At 40.1% G+C, this 23,534-nt stretch overlaps 1 protein-coding gene and 1 long non-coding RNA gene across 4 annotated transcripts in view; one reads left to right on the top strand and one right to left on the bottom strand.

The window, feature by feature from the left end:
• LOC109142945 (uncharacterized) overlaps window positions 1-23,534 on the bottom strand; it is a 126,599-nt gene that overhangs the window by 2,626 nt on the left and 100,439 nt on the right. The gene's annotated exons all lie outside the window — the stretch shown is intronic.
• fgf13a (fibroblast growth factor 13a) overlaps window positions 1-23,534 on the top strand; it is an 85,165-nt gene that overhangs the window by 19,140 nt on the left and 42,491 nt on the right. For 2 of the 3 annotated variants that reach the window (XM_010736597.3, XM_010736596.3), the window contains exon 3: window positions 20,128-20,295. The exons of the other annotated variant lie outside the window; for it this stretch is intronic. In XM_010736597.3, the coding sequence (XP_010734899.1) occupies window positions 20,128-20,295 (168 nt within the window). The remainder of the gene's footprint in view (window positions 1-20,127; window positions 20,296-23,534) is intronic. 3 annotated transcript variants of the gene reach the window in all.

The following is a 23,534-nucleotide window of genomic DNA, read 5'->3' as shown; positions in this document are numbered from 1 at the left end:
TGGAGCAACAGTGACAGCAGCAACACAAGGGTGTAGATCCCAGGGTGCACTGGGAGTGCTTGAGGAAATGTAAGCAGCTTAAGCAGTCCATGATGTTGTCATCTCTTCTCAGCTGAGCTCCCAAAATAACAGGCCCTCTGGGTACAGACTGGCAGAGCTGAGCAGGGGACAGTCAACAGTCAGACCCAGAACAACCCGGCCCAGATTAGATCAGATCAGACTAGCCCAGTTACTCAGTCCACTTAAGCTCAAACTGGTCAGTTTAACCTTGCAAAGTAGAAGTTATTCCAAAGGACTGTGCTTTTTACGTGGTATGACAATTCACATCCTCTCTGTACCCAAAAACCTGCACCGCTCAGCTCATTTTATAAAGGCTTGAATTCAGCAGCCGATTTCCCATGAAGCCTTTTGTCAATTCACAGGCTCACATGTTGGACAATTGACTCTAATGAGCATGCTCTCTGTCTGAGCCTAGTGTAGCTGGTGAGGTGGTCGTGGTGCTGGTAGCAGGGGAGGTAGGATTAACGTGTCTCTCTCTCACACACAAACACACCGACTAGGCCCCATTAAGTGGCTAAGTGTGTCGGAGAAGGAGGGCTTTACACTTCCACTGAGACAGCAGACAGAGAAAAGTGTTTAAGTCTCCTCGCTGCCCCCCTTTCTCCCATCTAGGTCATAATGTAGGCTATAGGCTAGCCTATGTATATTCTAAGTACGGTAATACACAGCATGTATGTCTGTAAATGGAGGATCGGTATTGAGTGGCCCACACTCCCTTCAGCATATGTAACATAGCACACGTAGAGTATGAGCACTCATGTTTGAAAATCATATGCATTTGTGGATGTATGCATACAGTATGATGATGTATGGTGTATTTCTTTTCTTTTTTTTTAGCATCTTTGTCGCCTCTCATGCAGCACTGTAGGAGTGTGTGGATGAGATCATTCGCACCTGTAAATTTTTCACTGAATTATTCATGAGTAAGAGCTAAACTGGTTGGAGCTGACAATAAGCTATTTCTGGAGTCACATTTGAATATGACAAAGAGATGAAAAAAGAATCAGTAGTTTTGTGTGTGTGTGTGTGTTTTTTGTTTTTAATGACAAATTTATAACATAAAGCATGTAAACATCTCAGTTGCTCAGAAGAAAATACTGACTTTTATTTAATTGGGGTCCATGTTGCCTCTTTTAGTGAATCTAAATCTTGAAAAATACATAGTGAGTGTTTGATCATAGATTCAGATGAGGAGTGGTGGCCTGATCATATACATTTTCCATCAATTTCTTTGCCTCCCATGGAGAAAGAAGACAAAACAATTGATGCTGCAGCATAAATACCATGGAAGGCTGACTGTTGTGCACAACGTAGTTAATTGTGATTGATTTCCCTTAGATTTATAAATGGAAAATGGCAGAGGTTAAATTTACAATTGTTTCTAGTTTGGCCATGGTCCCTATCAAACTGGTTGGCAGATGGGAAGACGTTAAGGGGTCAAATGTGTGTCCATATGTATCAGAAAGAACCCGGTCTAACAGTGGGAGGCAGTACGCCAGTCCAAACAAGAGAACAAAGCACACAGAGAATATCCTTTCTAGTCTATACATTAACACTCTCCCAAGGTCAGAAGACTAATTGCAGCAATCCCATCAGCACACACAGTCCCTTTGGCCTGTTGTAAAACCCAGATGCCACTGCAAGTGCCACCAGCCAAACCCAAGGTTGTGGTCACTTGTTGCACTGCAGAACCAGATTTTTCTAAGGCATTGATTGGTTGCTAAACTGTCATCGTGCTCTCAGCCTTGAAGTGCCATGTTCGCAGTTTGGCTCCTACAGAGTGTCATCACACCTGTTTATGGCATAGGTCAGGGGGCAGGGCACCGAGTAGGCCCGAGAGGCATGCTGAGGATGAGGAGAATGATGATGGATGGAGTGATGTGGTGTTGATTGCTCCTGTAGGATTTGCCTTATCTTATATGGTTATGGTGCTGTTTTCAGGGTGACCCCTGAGGTGCTGAGGTGTGACAGGTGCAGGGATGAAGAAGTGGTTCTACGACTTGTCAGAAAAGGAATTAGGTTCTTGGGGTTACATAGCTTGACTGTGACTATATTTAGACCTCTTTTACTGCCAAAGGTCATTTGTTTGTAAGAAATACGACCTTTTTAAATCTTTTAAATAACTGACTCTTCAGATATGAATTAAGATTTGTTGCAGTAGATAGAGTGGCGATACATTTAAATGTCTATTATTTTTGGAGTAATTTGCATTAATTGAACAGTTGCTTTTCCCATTAGACAGTAATATGTGTAATCTCTCTCAGTGCAATAACTTCTACAGATTTCCTTGTTTTTCTCTTTGTCTTTGTCTTGGTCCACATCTGTCTGTCTGCCTGCCTCTTCATTCTCAGAATTGTACAGTCCTGAAAGACACCTCCCATCACCTCTCACTGCTTTATCCACAATCCCCTGTGGATAGTGAAACAGCAGCAAAGGTCATGGAAAGCCACTGCTGTTCCCTTTGTTGATTAGTTTTCCTAACCTACATTATTAAACCGTACTGTTAGGCTTACTTTGCCATGTGGAGTAACAATCCACTTTACCTATTTTTTCCTCCTTTTGCTTTCAAGGTTTTTGTTTTGTGTTTTTGTTTTTGTGTGACTGACATTGCAAGCTAGGCAGAATAAGAGGCTCACTTTGTAGAATAGCTTCGTGACCTTAATGGCTTTTTGACATACCTGGTTATCAGAGTTATACGGGAAAAGTTCAGTTAAGGGAATTGTGCTGGACCAGAGGTGCTTTATGGACTGAACTTTGGTCCCTCTGGGTTTAATGGCCTCAAGCCATAATGGAGTGTTTGTGGTTAGGTCATATGAAGGACAAAAGGCTAATCCAGCCTGCATTAGATTTAAACCTGATAGACTGTGGAGAAAGCACCAGATGTAAGTCTGTGAGCATGATGTGCACAGTTGTAAGCTCCTCTGTATACTGTGTGTCGCCAGTGGTAGCGTGTTCATGTTGGCTAAGGTCTACTGCTCTGACATTAATAAGGGCTATGATGAAAACCTGTGTGTAGGGAACAGCAGGGAAACAACAACCTCCAACCAAACAAAACAATTTAATGGATGTATGACCCCAGATTGCTGGGAGACACCCTTGATGTCAAAGTGGGACAGCTGCCCTCTTCTCTCACATTTTTAAATTATATATATATTGACTTCTAGAATAAGAAAAACAATTAAAATGACATTTGGAGTACTGGAGAACTGTAACCATTGCAAAACACAATGACGGGATGTATGTGTCTAAAGTGATGATGACTTCCTTTTTGTAGTAAGACAAATTTCAGCTTTAAGGTTATACAGTACATGTTTCATCTCTTGCCAATTATTACTCTTCTACCATAAAATAACCCATAAAATAACAGATTTTAAATCATGTTTACGCTACACTGGCTTAAAATTAATAATTCCTCTGTCATTCCCACGGTACACTCTGTACACCTGTACTTGCACTATGTATAATTTCAAATAGATGTATTGCAACTGCAAAAGTTTTCCAGTTTCAAAATACAACTGAAAATTATTATGCATCCACAGAATCAAACACTATTCATATGGAAACCTCTTGGTTGTATGTCATTAATTTTGTGTACTGAGTTTAAGATGAACATTCCCAGCTGAAATCAAGAACAATAATAAAAAATGTACAGATTAAAGATAGTCTTCTAAGACCATGAAGGTTGTTCTTGAAGTGGTTACAAAAAAAAAAAGAAGAAAAAACAACATGATGGACCTGGAGGTGATATTGACTTCCACTGATCTGCATAAAATGTCATAGATAAGGTCATATCCTGGCTGTGAATCAAGACAAGACCTGCTAATAATGATCAGCACATGATGTGATTACAAATGCTGCACTCCTTATTTGTTTGCATGCTATAATATTATGAAGCACTAAGGATATTGGGTTTATTCTTAGTATCTCTTCATCTCTGTTGAATAGGACATCTGGCCCTGTAGAAATACAACTATAATAACACGAGGAAATGGATGCTCTATCAAGAATCTCTCACAGTGCCGGTTTCACTGATCTAGTGCAATGCAGAAGTGTGGCATTTGTTTCCAGTGTGTGCTGTTTGGTTTTGTGTTAAAAACAAAAGGGCAGGGCTGTTAGTACAAACTGACCTATGAAACTGACAATCGAGCTCATTATCTTCTCCAAATCTTATGTATCTGGCCGAGTTTATAATCAAGTGCATTGCTTTTAGACGGGACAGTAATGCTCAGTGTATATTAAAAAGCAAGGACTTAGAGACTATTTTTATTTTCAGCATGAACGATAGGCCCATGCTTATCAACATTTTTAAGCATTAATACAATTTGCTGCCATTGCTCTGAATCTATTACAAAAAACACACAGCACAAATGCACTTTGCAGTGATTGAGTCAAAGCCGACCTTGCTTGCTGCAAATAGCCCTTTGCTGCACATATACTGTAGGACCATCAAATATTTAACATTGTACTTTGTCTACTGCAGAGGAGCAGTAGACAAAAAAAAAACAACAACTTTCATTTCAAAATAATTTGTTTTGCTCAGAACAAGTTAGCAGTAAAGACAAAAACATATACACTCCTCTCGTGTTGACACCATTTGAATCCTGACATGCATACTAATTCATCACAGCTTGTTTTGAAATGCGGGCGGCTGCTTTTTGAAGGGAATCAACTATGACATAAATTGGCAGGTGTAGCCCACTCACAATTTAACTCAACAATGCAAGGCATCAGGACAGATAACTATGATGTAGCAATTAATTTTTAATTGTTACAATTGTTCCCTATTAAACAGGTATTGACCACGCTAATAGCCCACATCCCAAGGGAAAAACGGTCTCATTTGATAGATTTCTGTGACATTGCAGTGTTTCTACTGCAGCCATTCTGTCTTGTTTTTCCTTTCAAGCGTGTGGATGTTGTCATGGTAATTATCTGCAACATTGTGAAGCAGTTTATTGTTTTGTGGCCTTGGCTCCTGCTCATCACTGTTGGCTGTTCAAAGATACACAAACATCCAAACAGATGTGGGACGATTAATGAGGGTAAAACACCATAATCTCTCTGTGCAGGTGGAAGACAATGCAAGTACAGGCTGGCTATTCATCCATCCATCAGGAATCAATCAATGAGTGAATAAATGAAATCAATAAAGTCATATTTAAAAAAGAAGAAGCTGCGGCTAAACCAGAGAGACAGCATCTTGGTCTGCACACCAGCTGCTCCCTTGACCTCGCAGTGTAGACTGTTCTGGAATAGTGTGACAGGGTAACAAGCAGTTTTCAGTTACACAACCATTTCACACGGGGATCATCAGCAACTGTCCCTTCCCTGTAGCTGTCGTTCACTCTCACATGATATCAGTAAATATGTTGGCGGCTCTTGTCTCATTTCAGGTGTTAAGTTTGTGTTGTGTTAAAGATAGTTGCTGGGACAACCTGAAACCGCACTAATGGAGTTTTAGTCTGCAGCGCCTTGTTACATCAACAACTTTTCTCCTGTGGTTTGGGCTTAGGTTTGAGCTAATGCACCCTATCTTCAGCCAGGACAGATCAAAACCGAAATCTGTCGTATTTTATGGTGAGCAAATCAATTCTTCATTTTTAGACTGACTTGGTGCATTTTGGAATTTAATTACAGGTCAGTTTAAGTAACTAGACCTCAACCAGTTAATGAGGCAAAGAGTCTAGATATTGCTGGAAAAGAATGGCTCCATATTTTTTTGTAAAGTGCAATATAATTCTTTCATTGAAACATATTGGTCATCATGATTTGTTATAGCTGACTTAAACTGGATTTATAGTTGTGAGCTTAGGGGTTAAGGCATAGCTTTCATAGCTACACTGTAGCTGTGCGTCTCCTCAAAAACGTAATTATACATCAGGACTACAGTGGATACATGATCATACACGGAGGCCACAAGAATTGTGATAAATCAGATTGAGATTCTGTAACCCTAACCTTGAGTGAACTCTATATAACCCCATGTTGCTCTATATCACAAAGTAAACAAAGGAATGCAAACACACGTAATGTTGGGTGTATAATTAAAGCATGATACAGCCTGATCATGTACAATCCATTCATCTAGTGTTGCACCCGTGCTATCGGTGTGTGAAATCCGATGCTGAACTATAAATCAAAGCACCACATAACACACCATAGGTATCCACAGCGGGAGTCCTCTTAACCTTTTGCATCACTATAAATCAAACTATATTCATATATATATATATAAAATGGATGGTGTTATGGTCTACTATTAATGCCTAAAGTGTAAACAGCTACAGTAAACTGTCTAAAGTATTCTATTGACACATCATGCAGACTGAAAAATAAGTAATGCTATTTTTGACTCGCCTGTTGTTCGAAATGTCTGGATGACAGTAATCCCTGGAGAAATGTTGTCAATAAAACTACCCGTACAGATAGTCACCTGTTGCTAGCGCAAGTGCTCATAAATACTGGGAAGGGTGTAGATTTCCATTTACCACTTGTGTGTGTGTTGTCAGGTGTCAGTGTATGGCGAGCGTGGGTGGTTTGATAACACTGAGTAAAGCGGCTGTCTTCAGCAGTTCCTGTGTAATTGTAATCCCTCTGATCAGGCTCTCTGTAAACACCAGATAGTAAACCTACCCTGGGGCTTGACTCAGAGTTGGACATAGACATGCGCACCGTTTCTCCTCTTTTCCCTCCTCCTTCTCCTCTCTATCTTACTGTTCTAAATGCCAGTACAAAGACACCTGGACTTTTAGAGGTATGCACACACATAGTAGCTCCCCTGGTCCTTTGTGGAACTCTTATATATGAATTGTCCTTAAAATCACAGGGTATAACATTCGAAAAAATTTGTGGCCACTTACAGCACTTGTTTTTGATTGTTCACCATCTGCAGGACTTAACATGATGACCCCCTCATCCATCCATCCCAGATTCGCACAGATGGTGCCCCTTGCCCTATTTATGCTTAGGACTGAGCTTGATTCTTGTAAAACCATCACTTGGGATCAAAGTGGGAGCGAAGGCGAACTGTACTTCATGTATCATTTTTTTAAAAATCCTACAACAGCAGTGTCCGCATAAGATGGATGAAACTCCTTTTGCTGTATGTCTCAGATGTGAGTTTTTTTTTTTTTTTATCCTGGGTGGTGCCAGAAGCTACTGCTGAGATACCCTCCCTCCATTTTTCTTCTTTCTCTCGATGTGTAGCACTGAGTGGCGGGAGGAAATGTTAGCTAAATTTGTTTTGCCTGTGTATTTATAAAAGATACACAGCTACATGTCTGGATGGCCCATCTGCATAATTCATGTCGTGGTGTTGAACTAAATCCTACACTCACCCTTTTCTCCCTCACTCTCTCAGCTGTACTCCTCAACTGTGTAATGGGTTCTGTGTAGTCATAAAACGATAAAACGCTGGTAGCGTCAACTAATGCCCACCCTACCCCCTCGCCGCAGACACACAAGCAGCCAGAGTCAGAACCAGGACTGCACTCAACTCAGAATTGTTGCTTTTTGTAGCCATTTGTAGCCTTTTTTAAAATTTAACTGTCCCTCAGTCCAAATGTGTGTTTGCTTGTAGTTAGTAATATTTTGCTTGTAACACACTTTATTAATTCAGTTACATTGCATTTTGTATTTTGAACATACTCTTATTCCATTCAGTTCATTGCAAATTCCACTTTTTTAATTTTCCCTGGTTATAGTTGTAGTTGATCCACAGTCATGTGTGAAAGCAGCTGGTTAGCATTATTTTTTTGTTATATCCTTAAAGTGTACATATAAGGCCAGAATGTATCAGGTGTTATTTTTCTGTGCTTCAAGAGGACAGTTTAATGTATTCACCTGCTGCTCCACATTAATTCTACGGGAACACATAATCAATTAACATCTAGAGCTATTAGCTGAAACCAGAGATAAGTAAAGAAGTGTGATTCTTGCTCTGAAGTTGCATCCACTTGTGTTTAGACAGGCGTTGCTGTAGTGTTAAGTTGAGGAGAGTGCCACTTGAGATAAGACCAGTGCATGGTCATGTCTCATGGGGGCCTCATGAGGAAAGGCAGGCTATGCACACAAACACATTACCTAAAGATTATTATACACAAAAAGACAGACAATCATGCACGGACTCATGACTGCACACAAACTAAACTTAGCTGTCCACATGAAACGCTTCATTTTGTGTTTTGTTTCTTCTGTTCAAAATCAAACTGGCTACATTGTGATTTGCATCTTACCCACTCAGCCAGCAGGACACCCATGTCTGGGGTTTTAAGCAAAAGAGGGTTATCAGGCAGTTAGCGAAACTTGTTTGACATCATTTACTGTAACATGTAATCCATTAAAATGACATGGTTGATTATTTTGCTATGATGATTTTGAGTTACAGGTCAGGGCATTGTAAAAATCTAAATTGTGGCTTTGTGTACACAGTCTATTTGACTTCACATGCACGCCCGCACGCGCACACACGTGCATGCACATTCTCCAGATGCCCTAAGGCCCCTTCGGCAGATGGACTCCACAGACAAGCCCGCCTACACACACTGCAGTGTGCACTGTGATATTTGTTATACAAGCATATTAGACACTCTACGCACACACACGCATGCACACGTGCATTTGTGTGAGTCTGTTCTGAGAACCATGAGAAGCATGATGACCGGAGACCATGACCTCACAGCAGGGCAGATATTGTAGTCATTGCCGTCATGCTGTGACGTGGGTGTTATGTGCTACAGCTCTGGTTTGATTTTCTCAAAGTGACAGAGCTCAGAACAGGTTGTTGTTTTCACAGTCTGGAGGTTGCGCAGTATTCGGACAGGATGACAAAACACTGACAATAGAGACAGTCACCTTTTCTGTGGACATCTATTGGGCACTGAAAGATTCATACATGCAAAATGAAAAAATGAAAGATACAGAGTTTGATCAAAACCACCACTGAGCAAAACATTAAAGACAGAAATGTCTGTGTCTAACTCTATAGATAGACAAAGCATAAAGACATAGTTGCGATGAGCAAACAGAGCAATGGTGACCGACTCTGTGTCCCTCTTAGGATGGTGCTAAGCACTAGATATCCTGATGGGTGACTGTAAAGCATGAAGACAACTATTTGGCATTACTAGCACAAACAAATGCCACCAGCCCCAACCTTCATTATCCCTGTGAACTTGCTTTCTTCTGGTATCCAGTTTGAGTATGTGGGTGTGTGAGTTTAGGAGAGTGTGTTGGGCACATGATAGGTTAACAGCTAGGATAACTTGGCTGCTGTAATAGGACATATTCAGGCTGGAGAACAGCTGCGAGTGAACAGGATCCGTCCGGTATCAGACCACAAGGCTTGGAAAATGCTCTTCAATTAATATTCTAAATAGTGAGCTACAATGACAATGATGCACTCATTGTACTCTGGTCGAATTACCTTCCTGTCACAAAGAACAAACCAAATATTGAACTTGTATTAGCTTTAGAGTTTGGTAATGCTGCAGAAAGGATCATTCTCTATATCTGCAAAAACAATGTAGAGAATCTTTGTTCTAGTTTAGCCAAACTTTTCAAAGTATACCTTCCTGGGTCAGATGAACTGCATTTCTGGGTTGCTGTTGCATGAGACAGTTAATGTAATTTTGTCAAATATATGAAGGATTAGCATACTTGTTTATAGAATAATTTAGTAAAAAGACTAGTATAAGTTGTGAAATTTAAATAGAATTAGTGGAAACCATTAAGTGGCACATGCAAGCAGCACATGAGGATGGCACAAAAAAAGTTTGCCTTATTGGCTAACTCTCCAGCAGGACTGCCATCTCGGACAATGACTATTGTTCTGGAATAACCTTATTTGTTCCAGTTCGGCTCGTCTCAGAGCTGAGACAGGAAGACAGAACGGAGCCTTTTTTTAAGGTTTCTTGCTGTGCAACAAATTCCTAGGATGGTTTTTTTCCAATTTGACACAAGCAAAAAACAACTACGGGATGTGTGTTTGGATTCTGTCCCTCTCAAAATGCATCATTAGGAAACGGAGCCATGGAACACTAATCCCATATTTTTGATAAATCAGACAGCATTGGTGTTAGCTGTTCCTAAATCTCCTCTTCCCTGAATGTCTGGTTTTGAATCCTTTATGTAATCCTGCATCAAGGCCAAGACAACTCATCAGACAAGTGGAATTGGCAATGTGTTCATCACTTAAAGTTCATATATATATATATATCCTCTTGCTCTTCTTCTCATTTTTATGTGGGCAGTCTTTTTTTTTTACCAGATTTTATTTTCCTATATGAGTGACCAGACAGGAACAAGATTAATTACAATCTTCCAGTCAATAAGCCATGAAATGATATACACTCTGAAGAATATCTTTACAAAATCATACACAAACAGAAACTGGCTCATACAAACACATTAATAGATCCACAGCTAATGTAATATATTCCAGGCTTCATAAAAATAATAATCCTAATAAATAATCATAATAATAACAAACTCTACAGTTTCAATAAGACAACAGAACAATGATTATGTGTAAAATCTTGCAGAAAAAAACATATTGTACCTATTTAGGAAATAAAGTATGAAAAATAACCAAATTTCATCAGGAGCATGTTGTTACTGAGTAAGGCATCCTGTGTATTATCCTTCTAAATAAAAATACAAGCCAAAGTTTAAAAGTCTGATCCATCTGTGTTAAACAGTTGCAGGACAAATGTGGTATCATCATGGCTGTTGTCTACTTCAACTTCCTGCTGTTTCTCTGTAAAATACTGATCTGTGATCAATGACAGATTTTAATGCTCTGCAATGTTTGCTGCAAACATTCAGTAAAAGTTCCGCAGTGCTGAGACTCAAACTAATGGCATTTTAAGGTCACCCTCTTTTTCTGCGCTCCATCTCTTCTTCAGAACTGTACACATGCCGTCATGCCTCCTTTTTCCTCCCGCGCCCCCTCTCTCTCTGCTAACTTCCCTACTTTGATGAACAGGGAAGGCTGTAAATGTGCATTACTAAACTGCAAGTGTGTGGTTTTGATGTCCATCTGGGATCTGATCTGATTGGCTGAGGGCAAAAAAAGATGCTGCCCTCCATATCTGCCAAGGACTGTGTTCTTGGCAGAGGTGCTTGGATCAAGGAGTTTTTTTTTTTTAGTAAAGTAATTAATAAAAAAAGAGTCTTGTCACAACTTGTGAAGGCTTACTGGTTATATGATTATATGGTGCTCACAACCATTGCGCAACTAGTCAAAACTTTGGACTAAATGACTAATGATTTACTGTTATTATCTCAATTTGATTTGAGCCCAACAGTGTTTTGTCAAATCAGAGTGAAATCTGGAAGAAGAAGATGTTAAGAGAGGAGGATGATGCTATGTTTTTTTTTTAAAAGGAAAGGGAGATCAGGTTTTTAGTGTCTAACAGCTGAAGTATTATCGAGCACTGAGCCCGGACCTGTCAACCCCACATTAACTTATAGCGATGGATGGAAGTCAGATGGCCGTGTGCACTTAGTCAGCTGTGCAATGAGAAATCATTAAGTGCACAGAGGATTGTGACAGAACAGAAGGTTGAAGATGGTTACTGCTGCTCCTGCTAAATGAAAAGCAGAGATCAAGTATGCTGTTCCCATTATATAATGCTATTTAATCTGATGAGAACAAAGTGTACATTCAACACGGCATTCGGTGGGTTAAAATAATAGATTTGACAGTATCTGATGTCAAATACTGATGCTAGGTCACAGCTTGTAAAATGTCAATAGACTGCTTTCTGATTCAGATCTTAGTGTTTTGATTGAAGATTTATATCTACAGTTGGGCTCAGCTTTACGATCCAGCTGCTCCGACTCTCCGTCTCTCTTGCTCTCAGCTGCAGGTCTCGCACCAAGATTGCCTGCTGTTATGCAACTCACTAGATTACAGCATTCTGTTGGCAGACATTTTCTGTTGTGCTTTTCTTTTGTGTGTTGAGTATTTATGGCCACTCATACCTCTGGACCAATGAAGGACAGATTCATGACTTTTACAAACTTTAAAGAGCTCTATATAATACTGCAGAGCAGTTTTTATGGAAACTATAAAGGTAAATTCTTTTGCTCTCTCTGTTGACTAAGGTTGTACACAGTGAGCCTATTTATTTATGTGGTCAAGTGTGCTTTCATAAAGGCAGTTTGATCTTTCTAGTTTAAATACTGTATCCCGAAGTGATTCATAGTGTATGTTTCACTCTTTATACCTTGGCTGAGAATTTAAGTTTATATAGTGGTTTATACAGCATATGCTTTTTTCAGCATGAGGCAACAAATGTACTGCTTGGAGCCAAGAACACAGTCACTCAGCTGTTACCGACTGTAATTTAACCTCTAATAAAGCAGATCGTGCCATTTAAAAGCAATTACTTTTTCCTTTCTTGTAGGTTTGCTGTAGCTTTTTTTGTTTGCTTTTACAGATATTTAAAAGTTATGGGAGTAAGTTGATTTCACATTCTGAATAGTTGGTTGTTTTTTTGTTTTTTTGGTAGGAAGGTAGGAAACATTGCCATTTTTCAAAATAAAATATAATAGATAATATTTAATTTAATGTATTAGGTAACATATATAAGCAGACTGCAGCTACTGTGTATGTTTGCACACAGTATGTATACACATGTGGGTGGGTAATGTTATTATTATATTATTATTATTACAACGTTAACTGAACACACACTGTGAACTACACCAGTGAACTGAGCTCTCATTCATGATTATTTATGTGGAGGAGGTCGTCAACACTGTGTTAATCGTCTTATAGGTAAAGAAGACAGATGTTTCTCTATTGAAATCCTTGACTGGAGATGAATCGCACCGCATGAAACACATTGTCACCTGCTGGCAGACTGCTGCAAGATGGACAGGCAACACCTCCATCCATCCTTGTAATCATATTGTGTGACATTTGACAGTGAGCACAAAGTCAACGTGTACAGAACACATATGAATCATATGTGACTTTGGAGCGGATTTGACATACGATATATCATAAGCTACTTGGTGTCACTTACTGCTTAGGCTTTGTTGATCCTATTACACTTGAACCCCCTCCCACAATGTTTTAGTCTTCACAATCTCAAAGGCCTAATGATCGGCAGGCAGTAGTATATGTTTTACAATCCCATTTGCTCTCGTCAGATGTTAATTGCCGTGAAAGGGATCCTTAGCATTAATCCGCCTTAGCAGGAGTGTGTGGTTGATCCCTGTCTGTTGACACGATATATCCATGAAACATAGAGATGGAGGTTGTGTGCGTGACATAATTTTATTAGGCCGTTTGCATTTCTGTGTGTGCACATGCTCATTTACTCTTGTTCAATATAGCACATATTTTTTAATTATCATGCTCTAGCTATCTATAGATACACTCTGCTCTGATAAAAAAAAGTGCATCTCAGAGAACCTGACAGCTGGACTCCATAATATAGCACAAATTAGTTGCTTTCACTCTTTTTATGTTCATTGTGTGAGTTTCTTTCTGTCTGTAAATTTTTGTGTATCGTACTGTAGCTGCTGCTGTTACTCTGCCATCCAAAGCAGCATATTTAGCATAAGTGATACTAAAAAAGTTAGAACTGTGGAAGTATATTTATGTGTGTGTACAGAGAGACAGAGAGAGAGAGAGACAGAGAGTCTCTTCATATTGATCTTTCTCAGCGTGGCACATTTTCAAACCAACTGATGCATTCCAGGGATTTAAACCTCCATTGTAAAACTATTGGGCATGAAAAATAGTTCTGAAAACTTGAAACAAGGATAGTTGTTTTTAAATGTGTTCAAAATGGGACGTAAAGAGCAAGGGAGGTGTCATTTCTAATGAATGGTGTAACAAATGATGGAACATTAGAATGAAAAGTAATTCAGGCAGAGATTAACAGAGTAAAGTTATGTGATGTCAGTGATGCATATATAACCCACTTCAGAAACATTAAGTTGCCACCGTTCAGAACACTGTGAAGAAAACAGAAAATAACAATCGACAGAATAGTTGACTACCCTGAAAATACTCACAGGCACCTGGGTTTAAACTACATATAAAGAGTTTGTTGAACATTTTACTTGGAATTCTGAGAGGAACATATAAAGAGTTTGTTGAACATTTTACTTGGAATTCTGAGAGGACTTAGTCTTTTGAAGAACTGATCATTGTTTTAGATACTGTACTCGATATTATTATTTTACATTAAATATAAAATCCATTTTGTGCCAATATTTTTGACTCCCTCTCACAACTGAGAGTGGCCCTTTGACCTTATTCACAGATTAAACTGGATATATAATTCAGTTATTTTGTTCAATTAGTGGAAATTGTTTTCTTTTGGTGTTATCAGAGCAAACCTTTTTTTTTTTTTTTTGAAATAAATATGACGTACCACATTTCTCTCCCACCCACCACCACACACAGACATGTTTATAAACAGCATACGACATAAATCTCTGACTCATCGTGGGAGTTGCATAAGCGTGCGCATTGACTACTAACCCCGAGGGTAGGGAAGCTTTCAGAATGAGGTAAAATGTGCACTCTGCAAGGCCACTCTTTGATGCTGGATCAATACTTTTTTCACATGAGCGCTGTATGTGTCTATCATTGGGTGTTCGCCAACAATTCCATCACATTTATCTCTGCAGACATGCGGTATGGGTAGGCAGTACTATTACACTTGTTCTCTCTCACCTACTCATCGTCCTCTTCTGTGAGCACACCACACAGACACACTCACAAACATCAGTTAACCAAACCTCTGATGATGGGGCTTATACTGTGCTGTACATTATGGGACAGTCTGTCAGGGTAGAAGTGACTACATGCCCACAATTACAATTCCTCTGTTTTTAGTTCAGTGGCTGCATAGAGAGCGTGGCTAGACCCATGACCATGTTGTATTGCATTTGAGTAATTACCAGCATTAATGGAAATTGTTTCCTCATGCTCTTTTATGCATCGTGCCTTCTTTATACTAATGGAATTAGAAATAAGATTTAATAAATTAACAACAGATCAAGCATTTATTTGAAAACATACATGTTAACACACATACACATTTTGCTCAATTTTTATGGTACTACAGACTAACTTCCTTATAAGAGATAACAATGTAGGTGTACCAAAGCCTCGACTAAGACGTGACCATGGCTACAGTGAGACCTAGAACTGAGGCTGCTGATTTCTTCTTTGCAGTTTCATATTTATTTTAAGTGTCATCACTTGAGTTACCTAGTGATTAATGTGTTGATAAAAAAAAGGCTAGAATATTTGTTCCAAGCTTATCGTGTCACACTATAGAGCCTCTGTTTATAACAAAAATACAAAGGGACAAAGAACAAGAGGGAGAAAGAGACAAAGCGAGGGTGAGAGAGAAAGTGACAAACAATAAGCTCAGAGGGATGAAAGAGAATAAAAACGCAAGCTCATTCTGCGTTTCAAAGGAAAAACCTCAAGTTCAACTCGACTCACTTTCTCCACTGCCTGCAAGGTGACTTACAACCAAAATAAAATGATTCTTTCTTGAGATGGAGCCACACTGAACCGAAGGCATCCCAGAAGACAATGTGCTAGATTCTGCTTCTTGTAGAACCACATTGAGGCCAGGCTATTTTCGAAACACAAACCTCGGGCTACAGACCTGTTTCTGTGCTTAATTCTGATTCTAATTTAGTGAGTGTGCTATTCGTCAAGTCATGATGAATGTGTTCCACCTTCTTGATGGATATAAGCCATGACTTGAGTAAACTGTGCAGATTGCGCCTCCTATATTGTAGTCTAGTTCATTTCTCTGAACCTGACAGTGCTTCACTTGATTACACACGTCCTTGAACCCCATTTGAACATGAGGCATGTGGCATTTGTGAGCTTGAGTGTCACTGATGATGCTTTGTCACATTAAGCCTGCTGCTGCTGTGTTCTATAGACGCATCCACGCATGAGTGTATGCACAACACGGCCATTGCATATCACTTTCTTTATATGCCGTACAGTAAATACTGCCCACACATCTAACATATTGTTGCCATAAAACCTGAACATGCCCTGTCATTCATAAGGGGCCTTAAATAGATGAGCAACTAACCGAAGCAAGATACATATCACCCCCCCCCTCCCTTCTTATACGTGTACCCATTTCTCCTTACTATGAGATTTATTCCTGTCAAAGGGGCAAGGACATCTATTGCAGCCTGCTGAAGGTCCATTGTGGCAACACTGGTGCCTGTAGATCACCGGCTATCATGAACCTGGGTGACAGCTCACTCTGAGTGGCTGGTCTGAAAGAGGGCGAGGTCCCAGGCCCTGCTGTGTCATTCATCACACATCCTTCAATCCCAATATGCGCTCTTCATCAAGGCTGGAGCAAGGATGAAGGAGACATGCTATGAAAGATGGTGCCCACCCCCTCCTCTGTTCGTCCTCTTAGCCCCACCGTCACTCAGTTTTATTACCTTGGATGAGCCAGCAGTTAGCGGGCTCATTAATAAACGCCAGCAGGAATTAGACATTTGTTGAAGTTCTCAAGAGTCTCTTCTCTCCACCTTTCTCTCACACACATTTTCTTCCTCAGCTGTAAGAGCTGTTAGGAATACTTAATCATGAGCAGGCAGCATAGTGTGGATGACGGAGAGAAAACAACTGCAGAGTGCATTAATGTTTGTGCCAGTGAGCAGTTTGAAGTCTGACCCTTTGCCAGCTAACCTGTGGATGTGTCTCAGTGCACCTTAATGCCTGTCTGGTGCAGATGAAACAAACTCTTCATTTTTTAAGTTTGGTTGGGAAGAAAAGAAACTGATAACAACAAGTAAATAGTCAGTTTTTTTTAAAAGTGTTGTTTTCTATCTCTGTGTACAGATTAAAAAAAGGATATTATTCTATAGTTTAGCTCAGTTTCTACTGGGTCAAGTATAGTAGCAGCACTTCTGCTCCTCTGGAATATAGAATGAGGCCATATTCCTGGAAGGAAACTTAGACCTTCTCTCCATCAGTCTATAGCACCATTAAAGTTTCAGTAGTGCTGTGGTTTTCTTAGTGAGAGGCTGAGATACTGGATAGTATCTGTGGGGTTTGCAGGACCTGCTGCCGGTGCAGATTTGTTAGTGTAGCAGGTTATCCAGGAGCCTGAAGGAGGCACTGAGATACTGATAAGTCCTGCAGGAGAAAAGGCATGTGGTGATTAATTACACTGGGTGAAGAACCCTGATTATCTGCTGCCTGTTAGTGTTTCTGTGTCTGTGTTTTATTGGGTAAACACACAAGGGAGGCTTGTGTCAGGCAATGTCTGGCCTACTGGATAGTGGACCTGCTCCTGCTGACATGTGAGCAGTCATTTTTGTCTTCCGGACTTGTGGCCCAGTTTGAGGGTGTTTTTGAAAGATGTATGCAGATCAGAAAGTTAGGGCTCCAATTCAAGGCCACATCAGTTTTATCAGTTAAACATGGTGCCATCCTGATCCACATTTCCAGAGTGGTTTAAGTTTTTTTTTTACAATGATATTTAAATGTCGACACTTCTACTCATCATTTGATAAACAATAACCAGTTAGTAAACAGATTAGTGATAGAGTGACTTTCTGCCTCTTCAAATCCCTGATCTATGTTCAAAACTATAAAAGAAACATAACACATTAAACATATTTAGACATACTGTATAAAAGAAAAAAATATATTGGTGGAAGTTCTAGAGGAATTTCACAATGGTTCTGAACAGCCACTGTGTTTGTTTCAGTCATTTTTGGTTTTAAAATCAACTGCCATGCAAAGATCAAGGCAGTCCAACCTGGTTTAGGGAGTTTCTGTGTAAAAGATGTCAATCATCTTTTGTGCAGCCTACTTGACATCTTTATCTACAACCACCTTCCTTTCTTTTCTATGACCCCCTTTCTAAAATTAATTTATCCACAGCTCTGAGAAACCAGAATACAACTACTCTTGAGGTGTTTTGAGAGGCCATTTCTATCATTAATTCAAGTCTCCAACTACCTTTATTTGTATGTCAAGGCAAGGCATTCCCCTGTTTTGTTAATGCAGGAGTTATGTTGGGTATGCATACTGTATGCATACTATAAAACACTTTAAATACTAAAGTTCTGCTACCTTAGGATGTACTATGAAACGGGCATTCCTCCTCCTAATTTTTTTGGCATACTGTACTCGCCTGTTTATTGCACCGCTTTACTCCTATTAAAACCAATTTGGCACTTTGGTGCACTGAAATGGACTACACTTAATGTTTATGTGGGTTTTAAAAATGAAAGTAAATCTAAGGCCAATTATCAGCAGTAAATGGTTTGGGCTTTTTATTCCTAGTTGGCTCCACTACTGATGAATGTGTCGGGTTTATGAATACAGAGCAGAAATGTACTGTAGTTTGCTGCTGGTAACACTGCACCCACACAGGTCTGATTATTACTCAATAATAGTCAGTGGTGCAGTATAGTGAAAGAGTTTCAGCATTCATTGACAAACCTAAGGTTACATATAGTACATAAACCTTCGCTTAATATTTTTTTCAATGACTGTGCCCTTAATTTCTAATGAGCACTTATCACCCTTTCTGCTTGTTATCCTAGGGATTACTTGAAATACTGTAACATTAATTGGAACCAAGTGCCTCTTATACACGTGGTCTTGTTTTATTTTTATTTCTGTGTAAATGTGTTTGTGCTTCTTGATCTTATTTTTGTGAACAAGACACTCAAATTCAGTACATGGAAGTGTGTGTGTGGGAGTCTGTCTACATAATGTTTTTAGTTCATGTTTAGTAGTTTTGTGTATTTATACCCGGAGCACAAACCGAGTCTGTAATGTAATCCATTCATGTTTCAGCTTTCTGTGTAAAGCTGGCTGAGGTTTACAGGCGATACAAGACTGTGATAATATCACAGCATGAGAAGTGTGGATATCAGGTCATGAAGAACAACTCTGTGTGAAAATGGGTCATGAGTTACATGTGTAAATTTTCAACACTATTCATACTTTAGTTTTTCTGTTGAGTTTAGTTAAAAATGTGTTGGTCACACGTCATAAATGGAGAAGGATTAAGCATTATGGTGGTTCTATGGTGGCGACTGATTAATGGCCTTCTCTATAGTTATTTTCATTAAGTAATAAATGTGTCAGAGAGAAGCATGACACTCAAATCCATTAGGAAAAGAAGATACCATTTATTTGGGCTGATTCGCTTGTAGCTAATCCATCAACACAGAAAAAAAATAGGTCAATGATCGAAGCCAAGCAGGGACTGTGCCCAAAAGAGGACAGATGCAAAAGATCCAATACAGACAGAAACACAGGGCTTTCACAGGATCCCAGTGCAGAATTCCTATAGACATGCAGAGTGATGTTATAGAAGATCTAACAGAAAGCATGACTTCATGAAAGAAAACTCGGCCACTGGCGGCCTGTGCATGCCTTTGCATCTGCTTGCCTACTTATACAGTAATGGTGCATTTACTGTATATGCAATGAACAGGGGGTGGTGGTGAGGCATAATCACCAAGCACCTGGCATCAGTTTCAGTGATGCTCACTTATTATATATGGTAGCAGCCTGCACGCTTGACTTGCAATCTCACAGCCTCTTTACTCCTCTACCAGCACCTACAATCACCTCATTGCACCTCCTCGAGTGCAGCAGCTCATGAATCTGTGCCTGCTAAAAGCCTGCCATAACACTGATTTTGAACTTTCAACTGTTCTTGTTGCTTTTTCCCTTTTTTTGTGTTATTTTGTCATGTTTCCTTTTCAGCAGCCAAGGATATATTTACCAGAGCCCCCTTTGTTTTTGGTTGTTTTTAATTTTTAGTTGTTTTGTGAGCTTGATGTTCCTGATCTAAGCCTGTCTATTTCTTTCTTATCCTATTCTGTCCCTCTCTTTCTTCTCTCTCTGTCTCTCTATTATAGTACTGTTATTTAAAGCTATTGCTGTTGCTAATGTTGTGATGTCTTTTTTTTTATTTGCCTGTGTTTCTGCCTGGTGTCGTTATTGTTTTCTTTTGTTTTATGTGTGTGGTGAGCTTTCTAACCCCAGTTCATTCTGTTATGGCACCACCGCAGTCCAGGATGACGCTGCCCCAGGTACCCAGGAGTACATTATGTTACGGCAGGACTCCATCCACTCTGCGGATATAAGGAGTAAAGGGTCCCCCTTTCGTGCTAAGTGTCACGAAATCTTCTGCTGCCCCCTGAAGCAAGCCGTCCACAAAGAGAGCGCAGAGCCCGAAGGTTTGTCCGCACCCCATCCTTGTTTTGATTTGCTGATGCTCCTCGTATCCCCTGCAAACTCCCGTCTTGTTTTCCCCTCTCTCTCTCATATTCTGTGTGAACTGATAGTTCTCCGCCCCTCCAAACTAAGTTCTCTTTCATTCCTGTCCCATTTTTAGAGAGCATCTGGTGTGTTTCTGCCCCTTTGTAGCATGTGTGTGTCTGTGCACGAAGGTGTGTGCGTGTGCGCAAGTGTGAGTGTGCTCAAGTGTGAGTGTTTGACCATAGTGTAAGACTGAATGCTTAGGGCATGTTTGCTTGCAAAGAACCTGTAGTAGGGCACCTCTCTCTAGGCTAACCCTCTGCTCCTGTTCAGTCCAGTGTGTTTGTAGGAGTGTATGCGTGTCTGCCTGCATACCCCTTATGTTGGACTGAGGAGCACAGCCTCCCCCCCCTTCCCCAAACCATTAACTCGGTCATTGCCACCCTGAGGCTCATGCACAGACCAAAACAAAGTGCAAAAAGAAAAAGGGGTTATAGATGGAAGCAGCTGCTACCCTAATGAGTTCAATGACTAGGCAATTTCAGTATGTGCTTCCACTTGAACTGGCCTCATAGGACAAATAAGGTGAAACTCTCATGTTCCGGTTTTGAAGACTATGTGAGCTTGAAATGTTTCATATTCATGACTTAATAGCGATCTACTCCTCTTGTTCCCTGTGCTTCCCATACTTCTGCCTGTGACCTTTTGGTCTTGGTGGCTGCCTACCCTCTCAATGCCACGTTCCTTCCTTCCCTTCCTCCCTAACATTACTCCATCCCCTTCTCATCACCTTTTCCTCTACCTTTATTTCCGCTTCCTTCATTAGTGCCTGCAGCAGCATGCCTGCCTACTGTAGATATCAGCCTGCAGTTGCAGAGAAGTAAAGTTTAAAAATCCCTTTGTGCTCCAAGCATGCTACCATACCCTGCACTGTCTGGCACTCAGGCTCTTTGACTGCCTCATTTATCATCTATCCCTCAATAGAGAGCTAAGATTGTAGAAATTGCTTTCCTTTGCAGACGTCCTCCTAGGTAAGACATGAATGATCTCACTAATGTTTTCTGCAATGTGTTGCTCTGCCTTCTGTTGTATAGGGCCATGTTTGGTACAGTGTTTCTACTCAGATATCAGTTCATCAGTCCATCAACCTGTTGATGGGTGTGTGTGTAAGTGCTTAAGGGCTCATGCACATATCCTGGATAGAGAGAGCGAGGTAGAGATACAGATGTGGAATACTAGCGGAGGTCTGGCTAGAAAAGTACATATGTATTATTCAGTTTGGCTGCAGCTCCAGTTGGACGTGACTGAATTTACAAAGGAAAGAGGGGAGACTACAGATGTTACGTAAGCTGTTCACAAGGATGTCATTAATGTTGATGCATGATGTGGATGGAAACTGTGTTAAACCATGTGTGGAGCAGGCTATACAGACACATGGAAACATGTAATATTCTTGTCAAAGGGTATACAACACACATAAACAGTGAACATACTTTAATAGATGCTGATTTTGATTATATGCTTCATGTTTGTTGGAAAAAGTGGTGTTTGATTTGAAAAGAAAAACACGAAGGTTGTATGTATTTACCCAAGCAGGGAAGTCAGCCTTGTCACATGGTTACCATGGCAACGCCTTTCCAACTGCTTTGTGTGTTGCACTCATTAATGATTTTCATGGATTCTAGCTCTTGAACACTGCACAGTGGGTTGCAACACAGTCAGGACCCATGTACATGCTATATATACAATACATAGATATACATAGATATTAATGAGAGTTAATGGCAGATATCAATACTGTATGCAGTAAAAACAAATCTAAAAGGCAGTGTTTCTAAGATTTGTGATGTTTCTTCAGTGCAGAAGCTGGGCTGTATCAGCTGTAGGTGAATCACTGACAGTGACAAGTGCTCTGAAAAGGGTATAAACATTACGATAAGATCTAAGGAGGCTTTGACGGAGTCAAGTTATCTGCAGTATAATTTCCTCTGAGTCCAATTCTTCTGATGCATATCCCAACACTTCACTGAGGTGGCTCATATAGAAACCAAGATATTGGTTTCACAAGTCACTGGAGACATGCATGACAAAACAACCCATCAGCAGCACATAGGCTTGGACTGTAGCACCCCAGAGGGGTTGAAATGATAGCAGTTCACCCATGTGTACAGGAACGTATCTTTAGTAGAGGGGGCTACCCTGGATCTGTGCATGTGCATATTAACATTTAAATGAACAACTAACACATATAGTGGGCTACATTTTCTATAGTTAATCAGGACAATCGTGAAAATAATAGTACACTAGAATGAACTATTGTATCCATATGATCAAGGATATTTCAACATGCAACAAGGCAGATAGTCGGAGAGAGATAGATTCAGTTTCCACAAAATCAAACAACAATAGATTCACAAGCACAAACTCACGAGGCAGCTTAAAAACAGTGTAAATTCTGCATAAATGTGCCTGGAGATACAGATTACATGCATCCACATTATCTCTTCTGTGTCCTTTTCCCCTCCATAGATTATAGTTTCAGTTTGTTTTGCACTGTTTGAAGTGACGACATATGCTATTTTATGTAATTTTCTGCACCATTAATTTACTATGGCCAGTTATGTTTAATAGCTCCTCTAAACTTTTAGCTGAGGTGAAGGCAAGCAGCCATGTCAGGATGCTTAGGGACCATATTTTTCATACTTGAACCACAACATAATAATGCATCCATATACTGTAATGCAGCTCTCGCAGCAACCCTCTTCCCACACTAATGAGTTCATCCCTGTAGAGCTGCAGGGAGCAAAAGAACAGACAGACAGAAAACACTGGACGTCTTTAGGCCTGTGTGTGCTGCCTCTTGTCAATCAGCTCGCTCTTTAGCTCAGTCTGCGTCACCACCTCTCGATTCCTCTTCCTCTTCATTCTCAAATCATTCTCTTTCTTTCTCCTGCATTCTTGGTCCTGTTTCTCTGTTTGGCTCTATTCTGTCTCTTCACAATAATAAAAGATGGTGCCGGAAGGGACCATTCTGTGTAAATATCCAATCCATAATACAGACGACTGCGAGACTTTGTGGTTATAATTCCAAGCTATGCAGTATACACACAGACAGATGGATATCCATATGAAGACGTTAACACAGAAGGTGGAGCATGGTATGCTTTCATTTGTGTGAGATCAACTCAGGGTTTCTTTAGAGGCGTTGTGTTTTTGT

This window comes from Larimichthys crocea, chromosome I (genome assembly GCF_000972845.2).
Source record: "Larimichthys crocea isolate SSNF chromosome I, L_crocea_2.0, whole genome shotgun sequence".
NCBI lineage: Eukaryota > Metazoa > Chordata > Actinopteri > Sciaenidae > Larimichthys > Larimichthys crocea.
This window is presented reverse-complemented; position numbering and strand designations above follow the sequence as displayed.